Source organism: Ambystoma mexicanum, chromosome 12 (genome assembly GCF_040938575.1).
Source record: "Ambystoma mexicanum isolate Mex_15411 chromosome 12, UKY_AmexF1_1, whole genome shotgun sequence".
NCBI classification, from domain to species: Eukaryota; Metazoa; Chordata; class Amphibia; order Caudata; family Ambystomatidae; genus Ambystoma; species Ambystoma mexicanum.
Window position 1 is genome coordinate 445,048,238 of NC_090936.1, and position 24,447 is coordinate 445,072,684.

The following is a 24,447-nucleotide window of genomic DNA, read 5'->3' on the forward strand; positions in this document are numbered from 1 at the left end:
AACGGGAAGCATTCTTAAACATCATCAGGGATGGTAAGGATGCAATGTGTGAGTCCCTTCAAACAGGCATTGACTCTGCTGACAGTATCAGCAGGGCCATGGCGGCAAGTACCACAATCCGCAGGTTCGCGAGGTTGCGAAAGTCTGGGTTTGCTCCATATGTGCAAGCCAGACTTCTAAATATGCCCTTTGACGGCACTTCTCTATTTGGAAAGAAGGCTGATGACAGCCTGGAGAAATTGCAAACATCCAAAGAAGCAGCGAAATCCCTTGGGGCTGCAATCCGGCAAACTCCAAATTGCCCCTCAGGTACATCCTGGAGGGGTAAGTCCTTTCGTTTTTACTCCGCATTCTGAAAAGGCAGAGGACAGCCATTTCAAAGGGTCCAGAGACGATTCACCCGTGGTGGACGGGGCAAAGGTACAAAATCCGCATCAGCAGGTGCTACTTTACCCTCAGCATCTGCGTCAGCCGCTTCTAAACCCCTCTGGGGTCTCCCCTTACAAGACACCAGTAGAGGGCAGGTTAACTCAACATCTGGCAGAATGGCAGGCTATTACGTCAGATGCTTGGGCATTGGAGACAGTTGCCCAAGGTTACTGCATGCCTTTCCTACACACTCCTCAGTGTCATCCACCAGGGAACAACTCTTTGAAGCTTCCAGACCAACTCCTTATGCAGGATATTTCAGACCTGCTAGATAAAGGTGCCATACAACCGGTACCTGTAGCAGAGAGGAACAAGGCTTGGTATTCCCCCTACTTTCTGGTACCAAAGAAGGACAGAGGATTGAGACCCATCTTGGACTTGCGATAATTGAAAAAAAATCCTCAGGAAAGACAAGTTCAAGATGGTAACCCTTTCTCAGATCCTTCAGCCCCTCCAGCTTCAGGACTGGTTGGTATCTCTAGACCTTCAGGATGCTTATTTCCATGTGCCAATCCATCTCAAACACAGGAAATACCTGAGGTTCGCAATTGGCAACTCTCATTATCAGTTTCGAGTTCTGCCATTTGGGCTGAACTCAGCCTGAGGGTCTTTACCAAGCTAATGTCGGTTGTGGCTGCAAGTCTAAGGAGGGAAGGGATTCACGTCTACCCCTACCTGGACGACTGGTTGATCAGAGCAGTATCCCCGGAACAAGCTCAGATCCATCTAGATTATGTTTGCCACTTCCTTCACAAGCTGGGCTTCTCCCTCAACTTAAAGAAGTCACAGATGATACCATCATAGAGGCTCCAGTTCATTGGAGCAGTCCCGGACACATCCCTGGGAAATGCCTCGCCACCATTCTACAGATGGTCACCAGGTTTCAAAATGCCCAACGTCTATCAGCCTTCGATTTTTTTTTAGGTTGCTCGGCCTCATGTTATCCTGCATCTTCCTAGTGCCAGAGGCTCGCCTGAGAATGAGATCCCTCCAGTGGGCGCTAAGGACCCATTGGTCACAATTCTCAGGAAGAATGTCAGATCTCCTACAAGTCCCGGACAGAGTAGCTCGAGACCTTCATTGGTGGGCCTGTCGGGAGAACATCTTAAAAGGAGAACAGTTTTGGCAACCATGGCCGGAGGTAACAGTAGTCACGGACGCTTCACTCACAGGGTGGGGAGCCCATGCCAACGACTTGACCATCAGCGGTCGTTGGTCTCCATCAGAGTCCAGACTACACATCAACCTATTGGAGCTGAGAGCGATCAGACTAGCATTGAAAGCTTTTCTGCCATCCGTACAGGGAAAGAATGTCCTGATAATGACGGACAACACAGTGGCCATGCACTACCTCAACAAAAGAGGAGGCGTAGGGTCACTGCCACTGTGCAGAGAGGCAATGCAGCTCTGGTTTTGGGCAATTCAAGAAGGAATCTCTCTGTCGGCAGTTCACCTAGCAGGAAAGAAGAACTTGACGGCGGACGCTCTGAGCAGGCAGAGCACAGTCTCCCACGAGTGGGAACTAGCTCAGGAAGTCCTTCAAGAGATCTTTGCCCTTTGGGGAACCCCTCAAGTGGATCTGTTCGCCACCAGCATCAACAGGAAGTGCGATCAGTATTGCTCAAGGGAATTCCCCCTGAGAGGAGCTCTAGGGGACGCGTTCGTAGTCGACTGGGATTATCCGCTTCTATACGCGTTTCTTCCAGTCCCCGTCATTCCTCAAATGATCAGGAGGTTGAGAAGATTCCGGAAACCCATGATCCTAATTGCCCGGAGTGAGCCATGAGAACGTGGTACCCTGATCTTCTCGACATGTCCATCTGTCCTCCGATTCGTCTTCCGCAAAGAGAGGATCTTCTCTCGCAGAAGGGTGCTCAGGTTCTCCATCTGGATATCAGAACCCTTCACGCCTGGTTTCTGAAAGGTTGAGATACAAGGATTGGGATCTCCCAGATGATGCCATGGAGGTGTTGCTTTCAGCCAGAAGGCCAGCAACAAAGACTTCATAGCGCTGCCTTTGGAACAAATTTTGCAGCTGGTGTAGAGAAAAGAATATTGAACCCTTTTCATGTAATACACCGATGGTGTTATCTTTCTTGCTTTACTTAGCAAATTCAGGTCTCCAAGTTGGTACGATCAAGGGCTACCTCGCAGCGCTGTCAATCTTTAAGCATACTGCTGGGGAGCCTTCGTATTTCAAATTACCCATAGTAATCCAATTTCTGAAAGGATTAACTAATGTTTATCCCCCAAAACCTTTTCAAGTTCCATTGTGGGACCTAAATCTAGTCTTAAAGTTTCTGATGGGTACTCCTTTTAAACCAATTCATTCCTGTTCATTAAGGTTTCTCACCCTTAAAACATTTTTTCTAGTGGCTCTAACTTCTGCCAGAAGAGTGAGCGAATTACAAGCTCTATCTTGCAAACCTCCTCATACAATCTTTCATAAAGACAAGGTTGTTTTACAAGTGAAGCCCAATTTTCTCCCAAAGGTGGTTTCTGAATTCCACATTACTCAGAAAATAACTTTAACCTCGTTCTATCCTCCTCCCCATCCAGGGAAAGAGGAAGAGAGATTACACTGGCTGGATCCAAGGCGTGCCTTAAGCTTTTACATTAGCAGACTTGCAAGAATCAGACAAGCAGACCAATTGTTTGTGGGATATGCAGGGCACAAATTAAGGTTGCCAATTACAAAACAAACAATTTCAAGATGGATTATTTAAACTATTATAGAATGCTATAAATTGGCAGGAAAAGAGACCCCTCAACATTTTAGGGCTCATTCAACCAGGGTATCACAGCCTCTTCGGCTTTCCAAAGAGGGGTTCCAATTAAGGACATATGTGCAGCTTCTGCATGGTCGTCCGCACACACTTTTACAAAATTTTACAGCCTTGATTCCTCCTCTAGCCAGGAGACAAAATTTGGAACGTATTCCTTAGCGCCCCTCCCATCCATCCCCACAGTAAAACTTCCCTTGTAGTTGCAGCTTACGATCCTTCAAAGTTACTAACCGATTCATGCAAAGCAAAATTAAACTTCAAAACGGAACTGAAGTCTAGTTATACTCATGATGACGTTGGCGCCGATACGGAGGCTGTAGAGAGACACCGACTCGAGGGACGTCGACGCGCAGCACCCTCTACTGGAAAAAAATTCCGAGGCCAGCAAGCTGTAATGGATAATATCAAAGATAAGGAATACGTTGGAGGTACATCCCATCGAAAGAACATTACCAGTTTGGTAAGTAACTTGTTCTTCTTTCCCATACACTCACCGATGGCAGTTACACAAGTCGCATGTACAGGCACCGGTAACCTCAAGCTGCTCTGCTGTCTCCCCTTTTCCGGCACTGCAGCCCACTTTGTAGTGCGTTCAGTGTTGGAACTCAGTGTTTGGAATATACCCAGCCCACTCCCAAGGCATAGGGTGCCTCAACTGCGTAGAAGACAAGCCCTGATGCCCTCGGTTCAGCAGTCCGCACTGTGGTACCTGCAGTGCCAGGGTGTCATGATGCGTTCAGAACCAGCGTGTGGCGTCAGAGAGATCTCCAGCCCGGGAACCAGGCCCAGAACACTTCCAACATGTACAAGTTATGCCCTAATCAAGCGTTCCCTCTGAGGCTGATATGTTATTTTCAGACACGATGAGGAACACAAGCTGGTTAAATTCATGTTCAGAGCATGTTATTGTTGTTCTTTCCCATGTACCGTGGAGATTGAAAGAGCTGCCATCATCTTGCACCACCCACCCATTGATCCAATTTTAAGATCTTGCAACTTTGCCCTCTGCTGACGAGCATTGTTTTATCTTCTATATTTACTTTTGCAACCAGGACATCTTTGGTCTATGCAAGGGATACTTGGCACAGAAGGAGGAAGTTAAAACGATCCGAAATACCTCATGATATGACATTGAATTCTTTTGATAACGAAAGATGTATTTTTATCTTAATTTCAAATTTGTATCTGTTTTGTAAAGTCATGTATGTAATGTACTATGCTTTTTATTACGTTTTAACTGTACTGTTTGTATGCTTTTATGGTGTTACAATGGACCAAAATAAAGCAATGAATAAAGGAAATTCCATTCTTTTATGATTCCATTTTCCCAACATTATATTCAATTGTTTCCCCTGCCCTATCTAGACAAGTAAAACACCCCACTGTGTTTTGTCATCTGGCCTTAGAGAAAACCATTCTCTGTACCACTTTAGCTAAACGCTGAATCTTTTTCACATAAAGCCATACATTATTGTCTACCAAGATACACCCTTCCAACAAGTAGCCCTGGTTCAACTGAACCAAAGTAAAGATCTCCACTCCCAATGTGCGTGTAAAGCAAGGTTCTTAATGTATTTATTTATGTATTGTTTATTTATATAGCACTTATACACAGGTGAAGTGCTTCAAAGCGCTTCAGGGCAGAAAGGGAACAAGGGAATACAGTAATCATTCTTAGACCTTGAAGATTCTGAATGATCTAAACAGAAAACTAGCATACTAGGCCTGATGACATTTTTCCTAGTTGGGGGGGGGGGGGGGGGGGGCAGAAAGCGGTGGGGGGGGACAGGACAGACAAAGTAGCTGGTCCAAGTACATTTAGTTCATGCATACATAAATACATACGGTGGTGCAGAGACGGGGGTGGGGGTCTGGGGGGGGAACAAAGAGTCCAGTCCAGCAGGGCCCTGGATTAAGTGCAGAGAGGTTGCCCCGCTCAAGTAGTGTAAGCTGAAAGTGCAGTAACGTTGAACAAAGTGCAGCCACCCGGAGGCAAGTTAACCTAGTGCAATCTGGTAATTTCACACTCTCTGTCATGCAAGGCACATGATACACATCACATCATTCTGTACCAGAGTATAAGTGAGGTTGAGGATGTTGAAATCCTCTATGATCTCACAGCTTGTCTATACAAAGTGTTTTCGTATTGGGCAATTAAGGTTGATACTGGGTGACAGCTTCCGTAAAGAGAGCTTCTGACTGACATCCCTAGGTCATTTTGGGCAATGCAATGTATTATTCTCTTCAGCCATAGCAACCAATCCACCACATATTTCACATTCCTTCCCCTGTGCAATCATGACAGAGCAGGTCTTGAGGGGCACATAACAACAATAGAGTTGCCTCCTTTTGTCAGGCTACGGTCACAGTAAGCTCCTCAATGACAGATCCATGCAAATAAAAGATTCACAACTTGTATTTCATTCTAGTAATCCTACATTTACCAGCATTTTCCATGTGGACTGTGATGGATGTAGATTGTTTGCAACTTCAATTATATGTTCTTTGAGTTGTATGGATTTATTTGCAGTTATAAAAGTAGTTAATAAGGATGGATGGATAATATTATCATTTTTGTTTTAAAAAATCATGGTTGTGGCCCTACTGCCAATGAGGACACTATCCAAACAACAGAGAATTCTAAGGAAAGGCAATCTAACCGGTTTACAATACAACCTTTCACTGTTTATGTTCTTGTTTACAGATAATAAACCTCTTTGTAGCTGTTATTATGGATAATTTTGATTATCTGACAAGAGATTGGTCAATCCTGGGACCTCACCACCTGGACGAGTTCAAGCGGATTTGGGCGGAGTATGATCCAGAAGCCAAGTAAGTGACTTATGTAAGGGAAACAATTCAATTAAAATGATCAATTCATGCTTGTAGGTTCATTTCTAATGCTACAATTGTCTAAACTGGTGACACAATTTCCTTGAATCATGTGTATGTTGTTCTCAAAGGAAAGGTACAGCATAATTCTCTGATGGAGCAGACATTTAAGTGGGTTTGAGCGTCTGATGTTCAGATCCAGAAAATCGAGTAAAATCCTCTCGGGACTGGTACTCAAAGAGGAAGCCAAAAGCATCCCCTTTTCACTTCTGCTAGGAGAAGAAAGATAAAGGTTTAGGGGCATGGGGAAAGCTTTAAGCCCACTGCAGCGGCTTCAGAGCTACCATGAGGGAGCAGGCAGGTGCTACCCACATAGAAGGACTTTGCATTGTCCCAGAAGCCTCATGCATACTCTATATTTGCTTATTCTGAGCACTCAATAATTAACCCAAGACTGCAGCAAGCACAACACAGATTGCAGAATGATATGGTGAAAAGAGGCTTATCCTTGCCAAAACACCACACAGCCCTATTTCATCTATACACCAGTTCCTTCTTCCAATAAAATAACAATTACACTGAATAACTAAGTGATTTTGACTGTGGGTTAAATTAGACAAGCAAGAAGACTCCTCCACACCCAAGCTACTCCTATACTTGTTAAAATGCCTGACCTCTCTTAGGTATTTAACTTACCTGCCCATATTTTAGGACACATTTATTATGGCATGTTTGCATTTTGCCTCATCATCTCATATTACTGTTGATTCCCCTCCGCTTTTTTCCTTGGACAGGCCATCTAGGAATTTCATGATCTTTGTCCTAGCAAAGTAGACCAAAATATACCCATCCAAATTGTAAAATAATTGCTATCAGGAAATGGTCAACATTTACCATTCTTCTATTGTACCACTAATGGCTCCCATGACACAATATGACCAGAACAAAAGTAATTCCTTAGAGTTTCTTGACACCTTGTGTAGCATGCAAGCACCAGCCATAAGTGTTCTGGCTTTCGTTTAAACATGTGGCAGAAACAGAAAAAAGAATTGCTTTGGTATTCCCATACTTTGAGCAATTAAACATTGCAACCGTGGAAAGCTCAACGTAAATGGAATGGCTAATTACTCAATCTGCTGAAGACTTTACTTTTTTTAAACAAAAATCAAATATTTATAACTTGGAACACAAAAAAGACATACTTTTCAAACAGAAATTCTTGCTTGTGGGCACTGTTGCGCGGCATACGAAAAGGCCTCTGCCTGAAAGGCTCCAGTAACGGCACCACTATCCTGTTTAAAATTCTTTGCCAAATGGACCCGCTCGCCCTCCGGAGCCTGCATGTATCGAGGTGAAGCACTGGTGCACAGTTTTAACGAAAAATATACTGCTGACAACAGACGGAAGGCTCGAATTATGATATTCTCCTGCGGCAACCTCATCATGCCCACTGTGCGTGGAGTGGAGGAGGGGCAGTCCTATCCCGCCTGACAACATTTGTGGCCCCGCTCCCTGGCAGCCGGCGAGAACCATTTATAATTGTGGTGCTGCGGCATTGAGAGAAGAACACACAGCACGTCAATTTACCGGTCCGACCCTCCCTAGGCTCCCGGCCCATGAACACTGGGTCGGCACCGTTGCAGATTCCGTGGGCAGGAGAGATCTCCTGAGGCTCAACCTGGACTGCGGCCCGCCAGCGCCAACTTCACGGTATGCTCTTTGCTCCTGGGGGGGCAGGGGGGGCGCTCAGACACACAGTGAGGTGCAGGACCCATGCATGTTCTCCGGGCCCAGCCGTGCATCACACGGGACCGGGACGGCGATGGCGATTAGCTCCTCCTCACAGTTGGTGGTACACAACTCCACTGGACCTGTGCCCCCGTGCTTGACCCGGAGTGCTGCGGGCTGTACCATCTATACTGCCCTCAGATACCATCCTTCTGTCGCACCAGTGCAGCCCCCGAGCCTCTGGGACGGGGCGCTATGTGCCGTCCAGTTCCCGCCCCAGCTGGGCTACTCGCACCCTGCCGCATCGGCAGAGTGGCCATAGCAACTCACAAGGGTAAAGTACATTCTCTTAGGTCAGACTTTCCAACACCTGTTCACATTGCTTGTATTATGCCGTCAAATGCTAAATCCCTGTGTGTAACATGGCTACATCTTCGATAGGGCAGAGGCTCGGGCATCTCTAACACTCCAGTCCTGGAACGTCAGGGGACTCACTAACCAAAAGAAACCGCGGCTAATAGCCTATTTCAGTAGAAATCACGGGGTGAATATATTATAAGAGACACACCTCTTCCGGGATGCCACCTCCCGAGGCTTGCGGGTTGGGGAATTCATAGATACTATTCATCTTATACCTCACATTCCAGAGGAGTGGCCACTTATATACATGGGTCCCTACAGTATAGAATGCACAAACAGATAAATGATACAGAGGGGCGGTACATTATACTTGTAGGGGAACTATGTGGCATGAAGCTCCTACTAATTAACATATACGCTCCTAACACAGGCTCCCCAGAGTTCTTTCACCAGTGCGCCCGGCATATTCATAGGTAACCAGGCTACGAGATTTTGTGGGCGGGCGACTTTGATCTAGCCCTCACAATAGGGTTGGACAGGTCGACAACATCACAACTAATCCCCCCGCTGGCGGTTAAAGCAATGTCCTCTATTGCCCAATATCATAACCTACATGAGATTATATAATGACCACCAATCCTGTTCTTAGGGATGTAATTGAGGCCCAAACTCTTTACGACCACTCCTCTGTATTAATCCGTATTGTGGCCTCCATGCACCCTCCCTCCTCACTCCGCTGGCGATTCAGGGCTACCGCGCAGGATGTGGCGTTTAAATCTGAAGTAGGCTAGGACATTCAATCCTACTTCCAGACTAACGAAGGGTCAATACCCGATTAAGGCATAATATGGGAAGCCTTTAAAGTTTATGGGACGGGCTGCTATATCTCGAAGGAGGGCGGTGTCCTGAAGGCCCTTCGGAGGTCAATGCGTGCTCTGGAACTCAAAATTTGTGACAGGGAAAACAGACAGGGCACCTCAGACACATCTGACCTCCGCCATGAGCTATTGGCTCACACGGAAGAGCTCCTACAGCTGGCAACCAGTGAAAAGAGATTGATTGGGGACCCAATCCTAGCGGCAAAGTACGACGAGGGTGATCGCCCGAGCAAAACTTTGGCCTGGGCCATTAGAAAAGAACTGCAGTCTACCAGCATAGTAGAGGTGGAAAACCAGAATTTTATAAGGCATTATTAGCGGATCCCTTCTGTAAACAACCAGATTGGCCCTAGTGACATTACTTCTAAAACTGGGGAAGAACCCTCGACAACTCTCCTTGTACCGACCTCTTCCGCTTGTCAATATGGATAATAAAATTCTAGCAAAGATACTCACAGATCGCATACTCCCATTCATGCCGGCCTTGGTTCTCCCGGACGAAGCCAGATTCCTCCCAGGGCGGTCCACCCAAAACAACTTACAACGCCTGTTCACCCTAATGCACAACATAAACCCGGAGGTGCCTATAGCGATTGCTGCTCCCGATGCCGAAAAGGCTTTCGACTCTGTCGAGTGGCCTTTCTTTTTTAGGTACTGCGCCACTCCGGCTTGGGGTTAACTTACATCAGTTGGGCCAAGCTATTGTACACTGCCCCCAGAGCAACAATATACACAAATGGCATAACCTCACTGTATATCTATCCATCAAGGGGCACCCGCCAGGACTGCCCCCTGCCCGCACACAGGGGGATCTGCATACATATGCATTTGTCCACCATTTCTCTATACGCTGATGACATCCGGCTTTACGTCAAGCACCCCCACCAAAACTTAACCCCTTTTGACACAAGAAGTAGTTAGGTTCGGAGAATTCTCCGGGCTCAGGATCAACTGGGATAAGTCTGAGATCCTTGCCTTAACCCCTGTTGTACAAAGGGCAGATGTGGGTGATAGCTTCCGATGGTACCCCCGCGAGATACGGTACCTGGGTATCAAGGTTTCCACCACACATGACGACCTATATAGGGATAACTACGTTACCCCACTGGAGATCCTGGAACAGAAGGTGGAGGCCTGGATGTTACTCCCAATCTCATAGGTGGCCTGTATTGCTCTTGCAAAGATGGTAATACTCCCCAAACTACTCTACGTTTTTAACAACGTGCCTATCTGACCTCCCGCCTCCTACTGGTCCCGTATTAGGAAGCTGATGACGAGACTGGTGTGGGCAGGTAGACAACCCAGTATAGCTTATGACACACTAACACGCTCATATGAACACGGCGGCCTCGAGTACCCAGATATGTATTTATATTATCTGGCGGCCCAAGTCCAATACATAGCCGGGTGGAACTCCCCTCATTGCCAGCTGGCGAAAGCAGTTTCCGGCCCAGACACCCAATTCGGTATGATCTGGGGTCAACCCATAGCAGTGACCTGCAGAGCGTGGGACCGGATAAATCAGCTATTAGAGACCAACCCCTTCTACCTTCCAGAGCTGCCACTGTACAAAATAATAGGGATCCTGCTAACACATGAGAGATCCTTTGAGGAACTCCTCCGGTCATTAGGTGTACAGACCCTAGGCGATCTGATACAGGAAGGCAGATTTGTATGCTGGGAGGAGCTGAGACTCAGGGGGAACATAATGCTGTGACCTTGCTTCACTACTACAGACTACGGGGAATTCTGAGAAACAAATGGCCCGATTTTCCACAAGCCCACCCCCGCACACCCGGCCCAATGCTACGTGATCAAACCTTTAACCTCCAGTAAGCTAGTCTCCACCATATATAGATTCATTCGAAGTAAGAGAAAAACACGCACTCAAACATGTAAAAATAAATGGGAAGCATCCCTGGGGGAAGCACTGAGCGAGGATCAATAGAAAAGTATCTGCATGCAAACTCGATACATATCTTTAAGCAGTCGGTACAGATTGGTCCACTACCCATTTGTTTACCATGTCTATTACTCCCCCTTGACCTTAGTAGATTTTACCCCGAGAGTACCTCCTCCTGTTAGAGATGTGCTACAGATCTTGCAGACTTTTACCATGTAGCTTGGAGCTGTCCCTGCATCAGGACTTTCTGGATGAATATAGAGGAGGCGATGGCCAGAATGTTGCCCCAATGGAAGGAATACTCATCCAAGCTCTGGCTCCTAGCTTTGATTGAAGGGGGCACGTGTACCGAAAAGAAACTACTAGGTATGGCCTCTGCACTAGCCAGATACCAGATAGCAAGGCCTTGGGGAAAGGCCAACCCCCCCACATTTACAAAGTGGTTGTAGATTATGACTCGGTGTGAACAAATTGGAAACCACGACGCCTCAACTCTCCCAGCCACCAGCCAGCCGCCCATTCAACTACTGGCCAGTCTTCAGACAATACCAGTCCGAGACAGACCAGAGGTCACAATCCCCAGACCCCACCTAAGGTCATTAACACAGGATTGTGCGCGAGACCACCCCAGCACCAAATGTAAGATGTGACTTTATTTCAAACTGAGACGTTTAAACTCTCTCATCATGCGTTGGCTGTAAGCTTAATATACTGAGACTTGTACTCGATGGTGCCTTCGTGAGTTGGGGGGAGTGAGCAAGAGGTGGAATTGCGGGGGGTATTGTTGAATCGTTGGATTTCTTTGTTATTGTAAAACAATAAAGAAAGTTTTTTTTTAAAAACAGAAATTCTTGCTCACGATATCAAATCTTCACAACACCTTTTGAGTAAAACTAGCTTAATTCTTTTAGAATAAATTAATTAATGTTATTGGTGAAATCCAAGCTAAATGTTCTGTCCCAGTTAATAATTTCTTTCAATATAAATTGGCTCTCAAAGTCTCTTCCTTAACCTATGCACATTTACATCCTTATTGAAGAAGGGGGCTAAGCTTCGGTTGGCAAATGCTGATTCTTCTGGTACAACTTGAGATCTATGTCCTGCTAAAGCAGAGGTCTACAACTCTCCAGATGTTTTGAACTGCGACTTCCATGATCCCGTACCTTTGACTACAATGAGGGGGAATGATGTGAGTTTTAGTCAAAAACATCTGGAGAGTGAAAGGCTGCATACCCCTTTGTTAAAGTACCTATCATTCTAGCTATAACTGACCAAATGTGATCCATCATTAATAACACTCTTAGTACTGGACATTTTTCAGAAATCTTTAAACATGCATCAATTTGTCCACTTATTAAAAGAAAATAGCTGACCTACTCTGTCCTGCAAATATTCGCCCCATCTCAAGGTTCCATTATAATTTTGGTACACACTTTACACATAGGCTGACAACAACAAAACCATATTACACCTGGATGGGTTTTTGTCCTCTTCTAATATTTTGTTCTCCATGGGTGTGTGTACAGTAAGTTACTGAATGCACACTAAGTTCCAAAAATGTAATGCAAAAAAAGGAATTGTGCGGTTATCCTTTATCTGACTAAACATGGCTCTCTGCCCTGACGATTTCGGTATACCAACCAATAAATAGCAATAAAACTTAATACTTTAATAAGTTTATAATTTCAGAATTGCTATTAACAGACAAGTCTCCCTTGTCCCTCGGGTTAACAAGGTAATATGCAACTGTTTCAGTCAATTTCGCCAACTTAAGGAACTCTTGCTTTAGCCACAAAGTTGAGTTGACTGATCTCTTTGTAAAGTACAAATTTGAATAATATAAGTCAGTCTACATGGGCCTCCCAAAATATCTAGTCCCAAGAGGATTCTGAATTCCTTAGCCAGAGTTCAACTAAAGCTTTCCAGAAAAGCCCATACCTCGGCTGCACTTAACCTAAACAACTGCATTGGCTCCCGGTTTCCGTAACAGTGAAATTAAAGGCTCTCTGTTTAGTGCACAATGCCCTGAACCAAAATGTCCCTGTTTTTCTTAACATATATACATATATGTTAAGATAAACAAGGACTTTTTGGTTCAGGGCATTGAGCACTGTATATATAATTATATATATATATATATATACACACACTAGCGGTACCACACGTCTGTAGCTGGCATGCACGTGGGGGCCTACTATTGCCTTGTGTATTTTTTATTGGATCATAACTTCCTATTTTTGAAAAATCGGCAATCTCCTGAAATTGCCTATGCTGACACCCTGTGCAGGGCGAATGGGTGGGGTTTGTCAAATTTCACTAGCGCCAGTACACCACAGAATGGTTTCGCCGACCTTGTGTCCGAACTTTCCATTTTTGGAAAAGTCACAAAATCGTCAATCTCCCGAAATCGCCTATACTGATAGCACACGGCTGGACCCCGCCCTGCCCGCCAGGTCGGACCTGGCCGGCAGAGCGAGACCCACAAGCACAACTCGTAGTATGGCAGTACGGTAGCAACTGTGCCGGTAGCGATACCTGCGCTCTTGTTGCCTTACCGCCATACTTGTAATGAGGCCCAATGTCTCCTCGGTGAAGGCTGCCTTGATGGCCAACAGTTCGTGTAGAAATCGTGTAGTTTCTTTCAGCAGGAGAAAACCTTTTCTAAAATAATGTTACAGGATGCAACTGACTGGTTATTTGATGACGCTGTGACAACACGGTCCCATCGCATAATCTGAAGCGTCTGCTTCCAGGGAAAAAGGTTGCTCCACATCAGGATGCACTAAAATTGGTCCCGTAACTAATTTTTCCTTCAAGAACTGAAACGCCTTCTCCGCTTCCTCACACCATTCAAACTTAACATTCTTCTTCAACAGCCTAGTAATCGGGTGAGAATTTGTGGAAAATGTTGAAGGAATCTACGATAAAAATTCACAAATCCAATGAAACTTTGCAGATCCTTCACCGTCGTGGGTTGAGGCCAGACCCATACCGCCTTCACCTTGGCCGAATCCATCTCCAATCCCTCTGGAGGCAGAACAAACCCCAAAAACTCCACTCTTTCTGTGTGAAACTGTCTTTTTTCCAGTTTTGCAAACAATTGATTCGAGGGGATTGGGTCCTCCGACGTATTCCATATCTATGACAGGTAATGTCCACAGCTGTGCTGCTTCGGAAAATCTTTGGCGTCTGCGTCCTGCGTCTATGACGTCGATGCGCCGTCCCTGAGGACCTCCTCCGACGGCCAAAGTCACCCGATGTGATAAGTAGGACGCACGACGGCCATAGCCTCAGTTCTGTTTTTTCCGCGAACGTGTTCGCTTTGTGAATCTCGGTACGCCTCGACTCGTTGGAGTTTGCTGTTTTCTATTCTCGGTTCATTGAACCTGTTTGGTTTGTTGTGAAGTCCTGTTCGTGGCGATGTCTTTCTCATCCGGGCTTCAAGAACTGCGGGGACTGTGGGTCCAAGATGTCGGTCACGGATTCGCACAACGCCTGCCTCTGGTGCCTCGGGGAGGCCCACGATACGGACGACTGTGTCGACTGCCAGTCGCTCACTGCAAAGGCCTTGCGGGAACGCAAGAAGAAGCTGTCGAGGTCGGCGGGGCTTTCGACCGATGACTCGAGGGGTGACTCTCCGCGTCATCGTCGGAAGTCCGGTGAGTCTCCTTCCAGGAGTCGGTCTCGCTACTCCTCCGCCTCTTCTAGGCATTCCAGGAAGCGCCGGCATAGGTCGCCTTCCCCGTCCTCTTCCGAGGACTCCGCCCGTCGGCGGGTCGCTTATCCCTCCATGCAAGCGACACCGGAGGAATGGGCATCCTTCGGGAAGCAGATGCTAGCGATTCTGGAATCGCAGGGCACCGGTCCATCCGCGCCTCCGAGTGGGGTCGGTCGGCACCGGTCGAGAGACACCGCCCGTACGCCTTCGGGCACGGGTGGTCGGCACGGCACGGGAGAGGTCCCGCTCGGACAAGGGTAGCCGTTCTCACCATGCCCGTTCCAGGTCCAGGTCCTCGACGCGCTCAAGACCGCGTGATCCTGTGCCATCTTCGAAGAAGACATCGACGCCTGTGGCGCCAAGGTCGTCGACGATTTCTCTCGACCCTCCGCCTCTGAGCGGGTCGTCGACCAGGTTGTCGAGAGACACGCTCGGAGCTCCGGCTTCGAGGACTGTGTCGACGCCGCAGATGATGGAGGCGTTGCAGCTGACGTCGACGCCGATTCGCTCGACGTCAACGCCTTTTCTGTCGACGCTGGCGCCGACTCGTTCGGCGCCCTCGACGCCTTTTCTGTCGACGCCGGCGCCGACTCGTTCGGCGCCCTCGACGCCTTTCGAGGCGGTGGTGTCGAAGAGGCCCCGTGGCACGGGGTTTGCCCCTAGAAAGGCTATGGCTAAGGTCCGGCACTGCTTTGGTCCGCAGAGGTCTTCCTCTCCCCGCCTGCAGTACATTTCAGAGGGTGATGAAGGCTCTGATGGCGGCCTGGTTCCGGTTACGGTTCCAGATGACTTTATCTCAGGCCATAGCCAGTTTGATGACCTGAGGCAGTCGCTGCATGATGCCAGTGGTCTGGACATCTCTCCGGAGGTGGAGTTTTGTCAGCCGGAGCCTGGCACTCATGCCGATTCGTCATATCGGTGCCTTATGTCTCGGGTTACCGAGTACTTGGGTTGGTCAGCTCCCCCGGGGGAGTTCGTTCAGGATGATCTCACGGACATCCTTGATCTCGGTCCACCCACTGACCCGGTCTTGCCTTTTCATATGGCTTTGCAGAGAAGGGTGGCGGCGGCTTGGACTGCTCCGGAAAGTCTTCCGGCAGTGGGCAAGTCTTTGTCGCGAAAATACCATCCAGCCAGTAGCGACCCCTGCTACTTGTCTAGGCACCCCACCCCGGAGAGTTTGGTGGTGCAGGCGGCTACAGCCTTGGCAAAGCAGGCGTCGTATCCTACCATCCCTCCGGATAGGGATGACAAACGTTTTGACGGCTGGGCGAAGAAAGTGTTTTCTTCGGGGGGTATGGCGCTTCAGGCGGCCAACTCCATAGGTGCCTTGTCTCGTTTCACACACACTCTGTGGAACTGTGTTGCATTAGCGGCTGATCATATTCCCGAAGGGGACGAACGGGATGGTTTCCTTGCTATGGTTCAGGATGGCAAGGATGCTATGTGTGAGGCCGTTCAGTCGGGTTTGGACTTGGCGGATTGTGTCAGCCGGTCCATGATGGCGAGCACCGTAATGTGCAGGTTTGCGTGGTTGTGGAAGTCTGGGTTCTCTCCTGATGTACAGTCCCGGCTCCTCAACATGCCTTTTGACGGTGAACACCTTTTTGGCAGCAAGGCTGCCGAGAGCCTTGAGAGGTTGCAGACCTCCAAAGCTGCAGCGAAATCGTTGGGCGCTGCAGTTCGCCAACCTCCGCCTTTTCGTCCTAGGGGACAGCAATGGAGGTGAGGTTCCTTTCGCTATTACTCGTCCTTCAGTAAAGCAAGAGGAGCTAGCACTCAAAGAGGCCATCGTAAGAGTGCCAGAGGTGGAAACAAAGGTACTCGAAGTGCCAAGGCAGCTCGGGCAGTTGCCTCTTTGCCTTCAGGCAACGCCGCAGCCGCTACCACTCAGTCATGAGGCCAGGTCCCATGGTTCGCCGGTTGGGGGAAGGCTGGCGCAGCATCTTGTAGAGTGGCAAGCCATTACTTCGGATGTGTGGGTTCTGGAGATCACAGCGCACGGCTACTGTCTTCCTTTTCAGCAGAGGCCTCACGACAATCCACCAGGGAACCTCTCTTTGAAGAGTCCGGATCCGCTCCTTGCGCAGGAAATTCAAGCCCTGCTGGAGAAAAGCGCCATAGAACTGGTGCCTGTAGCGGAGAGGAACAAGGGATGGTATTCCCCTTATTTTTTGATTTCAAAGAAAGACGGGGGATTGAGACCCATCATGGACTTGCGCTGTTTGAACAAACTCCTCAGGAAGGACAAGTTCAAGATGGTGACTCTTTCTCAAGTCCTCCAGGCCCTTCAGCTTCAGGACTGGTTGGTGTCTCTCGACCTCAAGGATGCTTACTTCCACGTGCCGATCCATCCCAAGCACAAGAAGTACCTGAGGTTCGCGGTTGGCGACTCGCACTTTCAGTTTCGGGTCCTGCCGTTCGGATTAACCTCCGCCCCGAGGGTTTTCACCAAGCTTATGGTGGTGGTGGCAGCGCATCTCAGGAAAGGGGGGATTCACGTCTACCCCTACCTGGACGATTGGTTGACCAGGGGGAGCTCTTCCGAGCAAGTCCTGGATCATCTGTCTGTCACCTGCCACTCCCTTCACAGGCTGGGCTTCTCCCTCAATTTAAAGAAGTCCCATTTGACACCAACGCAGCGGCTCCAGTACATCGGAGCAGTGCTCGACACGTCCCTGGGGCAGTGTTTTCCTCCTCAGGTGAGGGCTCTTCACATTCAGCAGATGGTGCACAAGTTTCAGTTTGCCCAGAATCTCCCAGCGTCCGAGTTCTTGAGACTGCTCGGCCTCATGGCATCCTGCATTCTTCTGGTGCCAGAGGCTCGTCTGCGGATGAGATCTTTGCAGTGGGCACTCAAGCTCCAGTGGTCTCAGTCCTCCGGCAGGCTGTCGGACCGTGTTCAGGTGCCGCCCTCGGTAGCCCGGGACCTTCTGTGGTAGGCCGTCGAGGGCAATCTGATGAAGGGGGCCCCATTTTGGCGATCGTGACGGACGCATCCCTCACGGGATGGGGAGCTCCTGCCAACGAGTTGACAGTCAGCGGTCGTTGGTCTCTGTCGGAGTCCAGACTCCATATCAATCTGTTGGAGCTGCGGCCCGTCAGGCTAGCCCTGAAGGCTTTTCTGCCGACTGTGCGCGGAAAGAGTGTCCTGATTCTGACGGACAACACGGTGGCCATGCACTACCTCAACAAAAAGGGGGGGCAGGGTCACTTCCACTGTGCAGGGAGGCGATGCAGCTCGAGTTCTGGGCCATCCAGCAGGTAGTTTCGATCTCGGCGGTTCATCTGGCCGGAGATGACAACGAGACGGCGGACGCTCTGAGCAGGCAGAGCACGATCTCTCACGAGTGGGAGCTGGTTCAGGAGATTCTCCTGGAGATCTTCGCCCTTTGGGGGACCCCTCAAGTGGATCTCTTCGCCTCCAGTGTCAACCGGAAGTGCGAAAGGTTTTGCTCGTGGGAATTTCCTCCAAAAGGAGCCTTAGGAGAGGCGTCCGTGGTGGAGTGGTCGTTCCCACTGCTGTACGCGTTTCCTCCGGTCCCCGTCATCCCGCAAGTGCTGCGGAGGTTACGGAGGTTCGGTTCCCGGATGATCCTCATTGCTCCGGCGTGGGCACGGAGGACGTGGTATCCGGACCTTCTAGACTTGTCCATCTGCCCTCCACGTCGTTTTCCCTACCGAGACGATCTGCTCTCACGGGAGAGGGGTCAGGTTCTCCATCCAGAGGTCAGATCCCTCAATCTTCATGCTTGGCTTCTGAAAGGATGAGGTATAAGGATTGGGACCTCCCTGAAGACGTGATGGAGGTGTTGCTCTCAGCCAGGCGGCCGACAACCAAGTCTCTGTACCGTTGCCGTTGGAGAAAGTTCTGCGACTGGTGCAGAGTTGAGAATGTGGATCCTTTTGAATGTGACATTCCCATGGTTCTGTCTTTTTTGCTTTCTTTGGCCCACAGGAGCAGTAAGTGGGGACCATTAAGGGTTACCTGGCGGCGCTGTCCATATTTAAGCGCTCGTCTGAAGAGTGTTCCTATTTTAAGATTCCTTTAATTTCGCAATTTTGAAAAGGCTCACTAATGTGTTCCCTCCGTCACCTTTTCTGGTGCCAGGTTGGGATTTGAACCTTGTTCTTAAGTTTCTTATGGGTGCTCCGTTTGACCCTTTGCATTCTTGCCCTTTGAGGCTGTTAACTCTGAAAACTGTGTTTTTAGTTGCGGTTACTTCCGCTCGCAGAGTGAGTGAGTTACAGGCACTTTCAGTTAAGCCACCCTTCACTGTGTTTCACAAGGACAGGGTTGTCCTTAGAGTTCGTCCTTCTTTTCTTCCGAAGGTGGTTTCGGAATTTAATTTGAGCCAGAAGGTTGTTCTTCCGGCGTTCTATCCTCCTCCACATCCTGATAAGGAAGAGGAGAGGCTCCATAGGCTTGATCCTAGGAGAGCGTTGAGCTTTTATATCTCGCGCATGTCCCGGGTCGATCAACTTTTCATTGGTTATGCTGGAAAGCGTTTGGGACATGCTGTGACGAAACAGACTTTGCTCGTTGGATTATTTTAGCTATCTCCGAGTGTTACCGCTTGGCGGGTAAGGACCCTCCGGCTGACTTGCAGGTCCATTCTACCAGAGGAGTGGCTGCGTCTACTGCCCTGCAGAGGGGAGTTCCTATTCGTCACATCTGTGATGCAGCCACCTGGGCTTCAGTACATACTTTTGTACGTCACTATTCCCTTGATTCCATCAGAGGGCAAGATCTGGCCTTTGGCAAGGCAGTTCTCTATTCCGCAATTTTATTGGGCATGCTAAATTTGTATTCTAAATTCTTTCCCACCTCCTTGCTTGGTACTGCTTTGGGAGTCTGTCATAGATATGGTATACGTCGGAGGACCCAATCCCCTTGAAGAACAAGTTACTTTCTTACCTGGTAACGTTCTTTCGATGGGATGGTCCGATGACGTATTCCATTTCACTCCCTCCCTGCCTTCCCCGCTGCAGAATTTCTTTTGCGATTGCAGCTTGCGTTCCGCAAGGCCTTGTGTGTCTGACTGGCAGAAAACTGGTGGCACACGTTCTGGGAAAAAACTATAACTGAGGCTATGGCGTCGTGCGTCCTACTTATCACATCGGGTGACGTCGGCCGTCGGAGGAGGTCCTCGGGGACGGCGCATCGACGTCATCGACGCAGGATGCAGACGCCAAAGATTTTCCGAAGCAGCACAGCTGTGGACATTACCTGTCATAGATATGGAATACGTCGTCGGACCATCCCATCGAAAGAACGTTACCAGGTAAGAAAGTAACTTGTTCTTTTCCCTTAACTTGATCAATACCTTCCGGACGTGTTCCTCCTGTTGATTTAACTCTTTAGAAAAAATCAGAATATCATCAATATAAACTACTTCAAAAACTACTAAAAATTCCCAAAGGACCTGATTGATGAAAATTGAAAAACGGCAGGAGCGTTACAGAGACCAAATGGCATGACTTGATATTGCTTTTTTTTAAATTCTAACCGTTGTTTTATTAGTTTGATCAACAACCTTTTACAACATTTTTTGTATATTTCGTAATTCTTTCCAATTATGTTTGCATATGATTTCAACTTTTTATTTCATTACAATTGATTATGAGTATACAAAGTAATTTAGTTACTATCTTAACAAAAAACTCTTAAGAATAATAAATAACATTAGAGCAATTCATTACTGCATATGATGATCTTTTTAAAAAACAATATTTATCACAATGGGTATACCATTTTAGTTAGACCCTGTTTAGGAAAACGTCTTTGGCAGATTCTCTACTCTGCATAACACATTTAGACACACGTTAGTAAATATACATTTGCCAATATGAAAACATACAAATATAGAACCAAAGGGAAAACTTCTGCTCAATAATATTAATTTGCTATTTATATAGCGCTACGAACCCTCGGGTATCTGAGCTCTGCTTATTATTACCCACGGTGTGTGGTGCTCATTTATCGACCTCGGAAGGATGAAAGGCTAAGTTTGGCCTCGCTGGGATTGGAACCTGCGTTAGCAAGCTCTGCACAGATGTCAAAGCGAGCGCTCTACTCGCTGTGCCACTTGACCGGCCGGTATATCAATGATATACATACAGTTTGTGTACTGAGAATTAACATAAAAATATTATTTCAGCCATTCCATCTTTGATACATGGTTTCAAGTTTCAGATTAATGATTGTTAAAAATCTACAAAGCGACAGGATAAGTCTTATACTTTTACCGCACATGCAAGCTAACCAAAGCCACTATCTTTTGAATAAATTCATGCCTACTCCTTCTGTATCAAATATTTGTAGGCGGATTTCCTCAAAATATGGACAGAAAATGACTAGGTGTTTGGTTGATTCAATCTGCGCCCCGTCATTACAGAACCTACAGCCCAATTGACTAGCAAGTTTTAGAAATGAATGCCAGCATCCAATTATTTCAAGGGTCAGCAGTTGATTTAATTTGAATCAGATACATTTCTCTAGCTTTATTACAGGGAAATTGAATTATATAAGGTTTATTCAGTAATCTTGTAGTGCTAAATTTTGCTGCCTCTTTATACAAATTGAATTCAGACATTCCATTTAAGGTCTTACATCAATTGTGATCAAATATACGAAGTTTAACATGTATTAGTCTGAATTCCAAATCTGATGGTTTAAGTGCAATTTCAGCAAGTAAGGAAACCATGCGATCATTATATTTTGTAATAGACGGAAGGGAGGAACCAATCAGCATCTGGTCCAGATCCTCATGTAAGCAGTTAGTTGGAGGATATAACATTTTGGCTAAGTTTGACAATAGCCGCCAGTTATAGTGCGCAGACAAAGCTGTAAGTCCAAGTTCCTGCCGCAATACTATGTTGGGGATAGACTTAGCTAAGCGCAGAGCCCCCTTCCATAACCGTCCTTGAAGTTGATCAAGGAAAGTATCGATGTCTACAAGGCACATGTCTAAGGCAAACAGAAGTACTGATTCAACTTTAAGGATATAAAACTGAATTAATGGAATTAGTGAAAATTTGTAGTACTTCACATAAACCATTCGCATTTGGGTTGCAAGGGGAGCCGCTTTTTTGTTCAATGTCTCTTTCCACATTGCCAAAGAATTTGAGTCTGAGATTGTATAGCCAAGATATCGAATCGAAGAGGCTATAGCAATTGAAAAACCATCAATAGTCCATTTATATGGAGAATATTTCCTCTTGAGATTCCTAAATACCACAATGTTTGATTTTTCTGCATTGCAATGAAGATTATGGTTGCTACAGTAAGAGGCGAATAGTGACAATTTGGCTTGAAGACCCCTAGGGGGCGCGATCAAAGATCACAATATCATCAGCGAAAGCTAGCCAATTGATTTTTAAATGACCAAGTCTCGCCAGATAAGAGATCTGCTTAGCCCAGATGTCGTTTATACCACATAAATATAGATTGAAGAGGGTGGCTGCTAAGATGCATCCCTGCTTCACACCAATATCGATAGTAATGGCATTAGTGGTTGTACCAAGCATTGTTGACTCTTACAAGATAAGAGGTGTTTGCATGGAGTTTAGAAATTAAATGTATGATATAAGGCGGTATGTTCGTGGATGGCATTTTTTCCCAAAGCAGTGCACATATCATGCAGTCAAAAGCAGATGTAAGATCTATTGATGCCATATACAAGGGAACAGAATTCTTTACTTTTGCTTTTGCTAGGAGATGGGCTATTATTGTTGCATTAAGTGCAGTCCCCATCCTAGCCCGAAACCCAATTTGGAACCGTGACTGGATTTTGAGCTGTCCGATCAGTTTGTAGCTCGCGAAGCAGTAGAATGGCAAAAACGTAAGCGGCGGTATCAATTAGGGCAATAGGTCGGAAGTTGGAAGGGTCAGATCTTAAGCCCTTTTTATATATAGGAACAATAATGCAAGATAACCAGGAAAAGGGAATACATCCAGTCATTAAGATGTTATCAAATAGTTTTTTTAAGAATCTGAGCCCACATTGCTGGATTTAGTTTGAGGACACAGGAAGGAATGCCATCTGGGCAAGCTGCTCTGGAGTAGTTCAGTGCGTGTATCGTATTTTCAATATCAAGTACGGACCATAACGAGAAGGAACAGATTACCGAATAAATATTCTTTAAACCTAGATCAGCAAACACTACAGGGAGAGAGAGTTTCTTTTAAAAAAATGCTTTCCCGGAGTCCGCTGATATCATTGATGCCTGGTCTGTTGGTAGTGCGGTTGAACCCGCCCTGAGCATAGCCCATGTAGATCGTCTGTCTTTGTGACAAAGTGTGGCAAACATTTTTTGATTATTCAAGTTATACCTGAACTGTTTGTGGTTTCTGCATTTATTGCGATATGTATTAAGAACGTTTTTTTCCCTCAGAAATTCCTCCCATGGAAGAGGAGATTTTCTAAGTTCGCGCAGAGCTGTGTTCTTGATTTTTTTAGCTACAGAAATTGTGTTAGTATTGGAGTCTTGTGATAAAGTCAAAGTGTACATTACACCTCTCTCGCAAAATGATTGTTACATTAGTTATAATGTTAGATAACCTGCAGAGTTCAGCTTGCGCAGAACAGTGATAATGAGCGAATCTGTAGTGATTCGAGAGTTGTGTAGTAATCATGTCATTCATTTTATCACAAAGCTTTGTAGACCAGCGAATTGACAAACGGGACGATCCCGTTCCAGAAAAGACTGTTGCTGATCATTAATGACTAGGTGTTTGGTTGATTCAATCAGCGCACCGTCATTACAGAACCTACAGCCCAATTGACTAGCAAGTTTTAGAAATGAATGCCAGCATCCAATTCTTTCAAGAGTCAGCAGTTGATTTAATTTGAATCAGATACATTTCTCTAGCTTTATTACAGGGAAATTGAATTATATAAGGTTTATTCAGCAATCTTGTAGTGCTAAATTTTGCTGCCTCTTTATACAAATTGAATTCAGATATTCCATTTAAGGTCTTACACCAATTGTGATCAAATATACGAAGTTTAACATGTAATAGTCTGAATTCCAAATCTGATGGTATAAGTGCAATTTCAGCAAGTAAGGAAACCATGCGATCATTATATTTTGTAATAGACGGAAGGGAGGAACCAATCAGCATCTGGTCCAGATCCTCATGTAAGCAGTTGGAGGATATAACATTTTGGCTAAGTTTTAGTTGGAGGATATAACATTTTGGCTAAGTTTGACAATAGCCGCCAGTTATAGTGCGCAGACAAAGCTGTAAATCCAAGTTCCTGCCGCAATACTATGTTGGGGATAGACTTAGCTAAGCGCAGAGCCCCCTTCCATAACCGTCCCTGAAGTTGATCAAGGAAAGTATCGATGTCTACAAGGCACATGTCTAGGGCAAACAGAAGTACTGATTCAACTTTAAGGATATAAAACTGAATTAATGGAATTAGTGAAAATTTGTAGTACTTCACATAAACCATTCGCATTTGCGTTGCAAGGGGAGCCGCTTTTTTGTTCATTGTCTCTTTCCACATCGCCAAAGAATTTGAGTCTGAGATTGTATAGCCAAGATATCGAATCGAAGAGGCTATAGCAATTGAAAAATCATCAATAGTCCATTTATATGGAGAATATTTCCTCTTGAGATTCCTAAATACCACAATGTTTGATTTTTCTGCATTGCAATGAAGATTATGGTTGCTACAGTAAGAGGCGAATAGTGACAATTTGGCTTGAAGACCCCTAGGGGCGCGATCAAAGATGACGATATCATCAGCGAAAGCTAGCCAATGGATTTTTAAATGACCAAGTCTCGCCAGATAAGAGATCTGC

The 24,447-nt window shown here is 46.6% G+C and overlaps 1 protein-coding gene across 8 annotated transcripts in view; it reads left to right on the top strand.

Moving 5' to 3' along the window:
* Positions 1-24,447, top strand: part of CACNA1C (calcium voltage-gated channel subunit alpha1 C) — a 2,322,072-nt gene that overhangs the window by 1,939,400 nt on the left and 358,225 nt on the right. For all 8 annotated transcript variants that reach the window (XM_069628642.1, XM_069628646.1, XM_069628641.1 and 5 more), the window contains exon 36: positions 5,920-6,047. In XM_069628642.1, the coding sequence (XP_069484743.1) occupies positions 5,920-6,047 (128 nt within the window). The remainder of the gene's footprint in view (positions 1-5,919; positions 6,048-24,447) is intronic.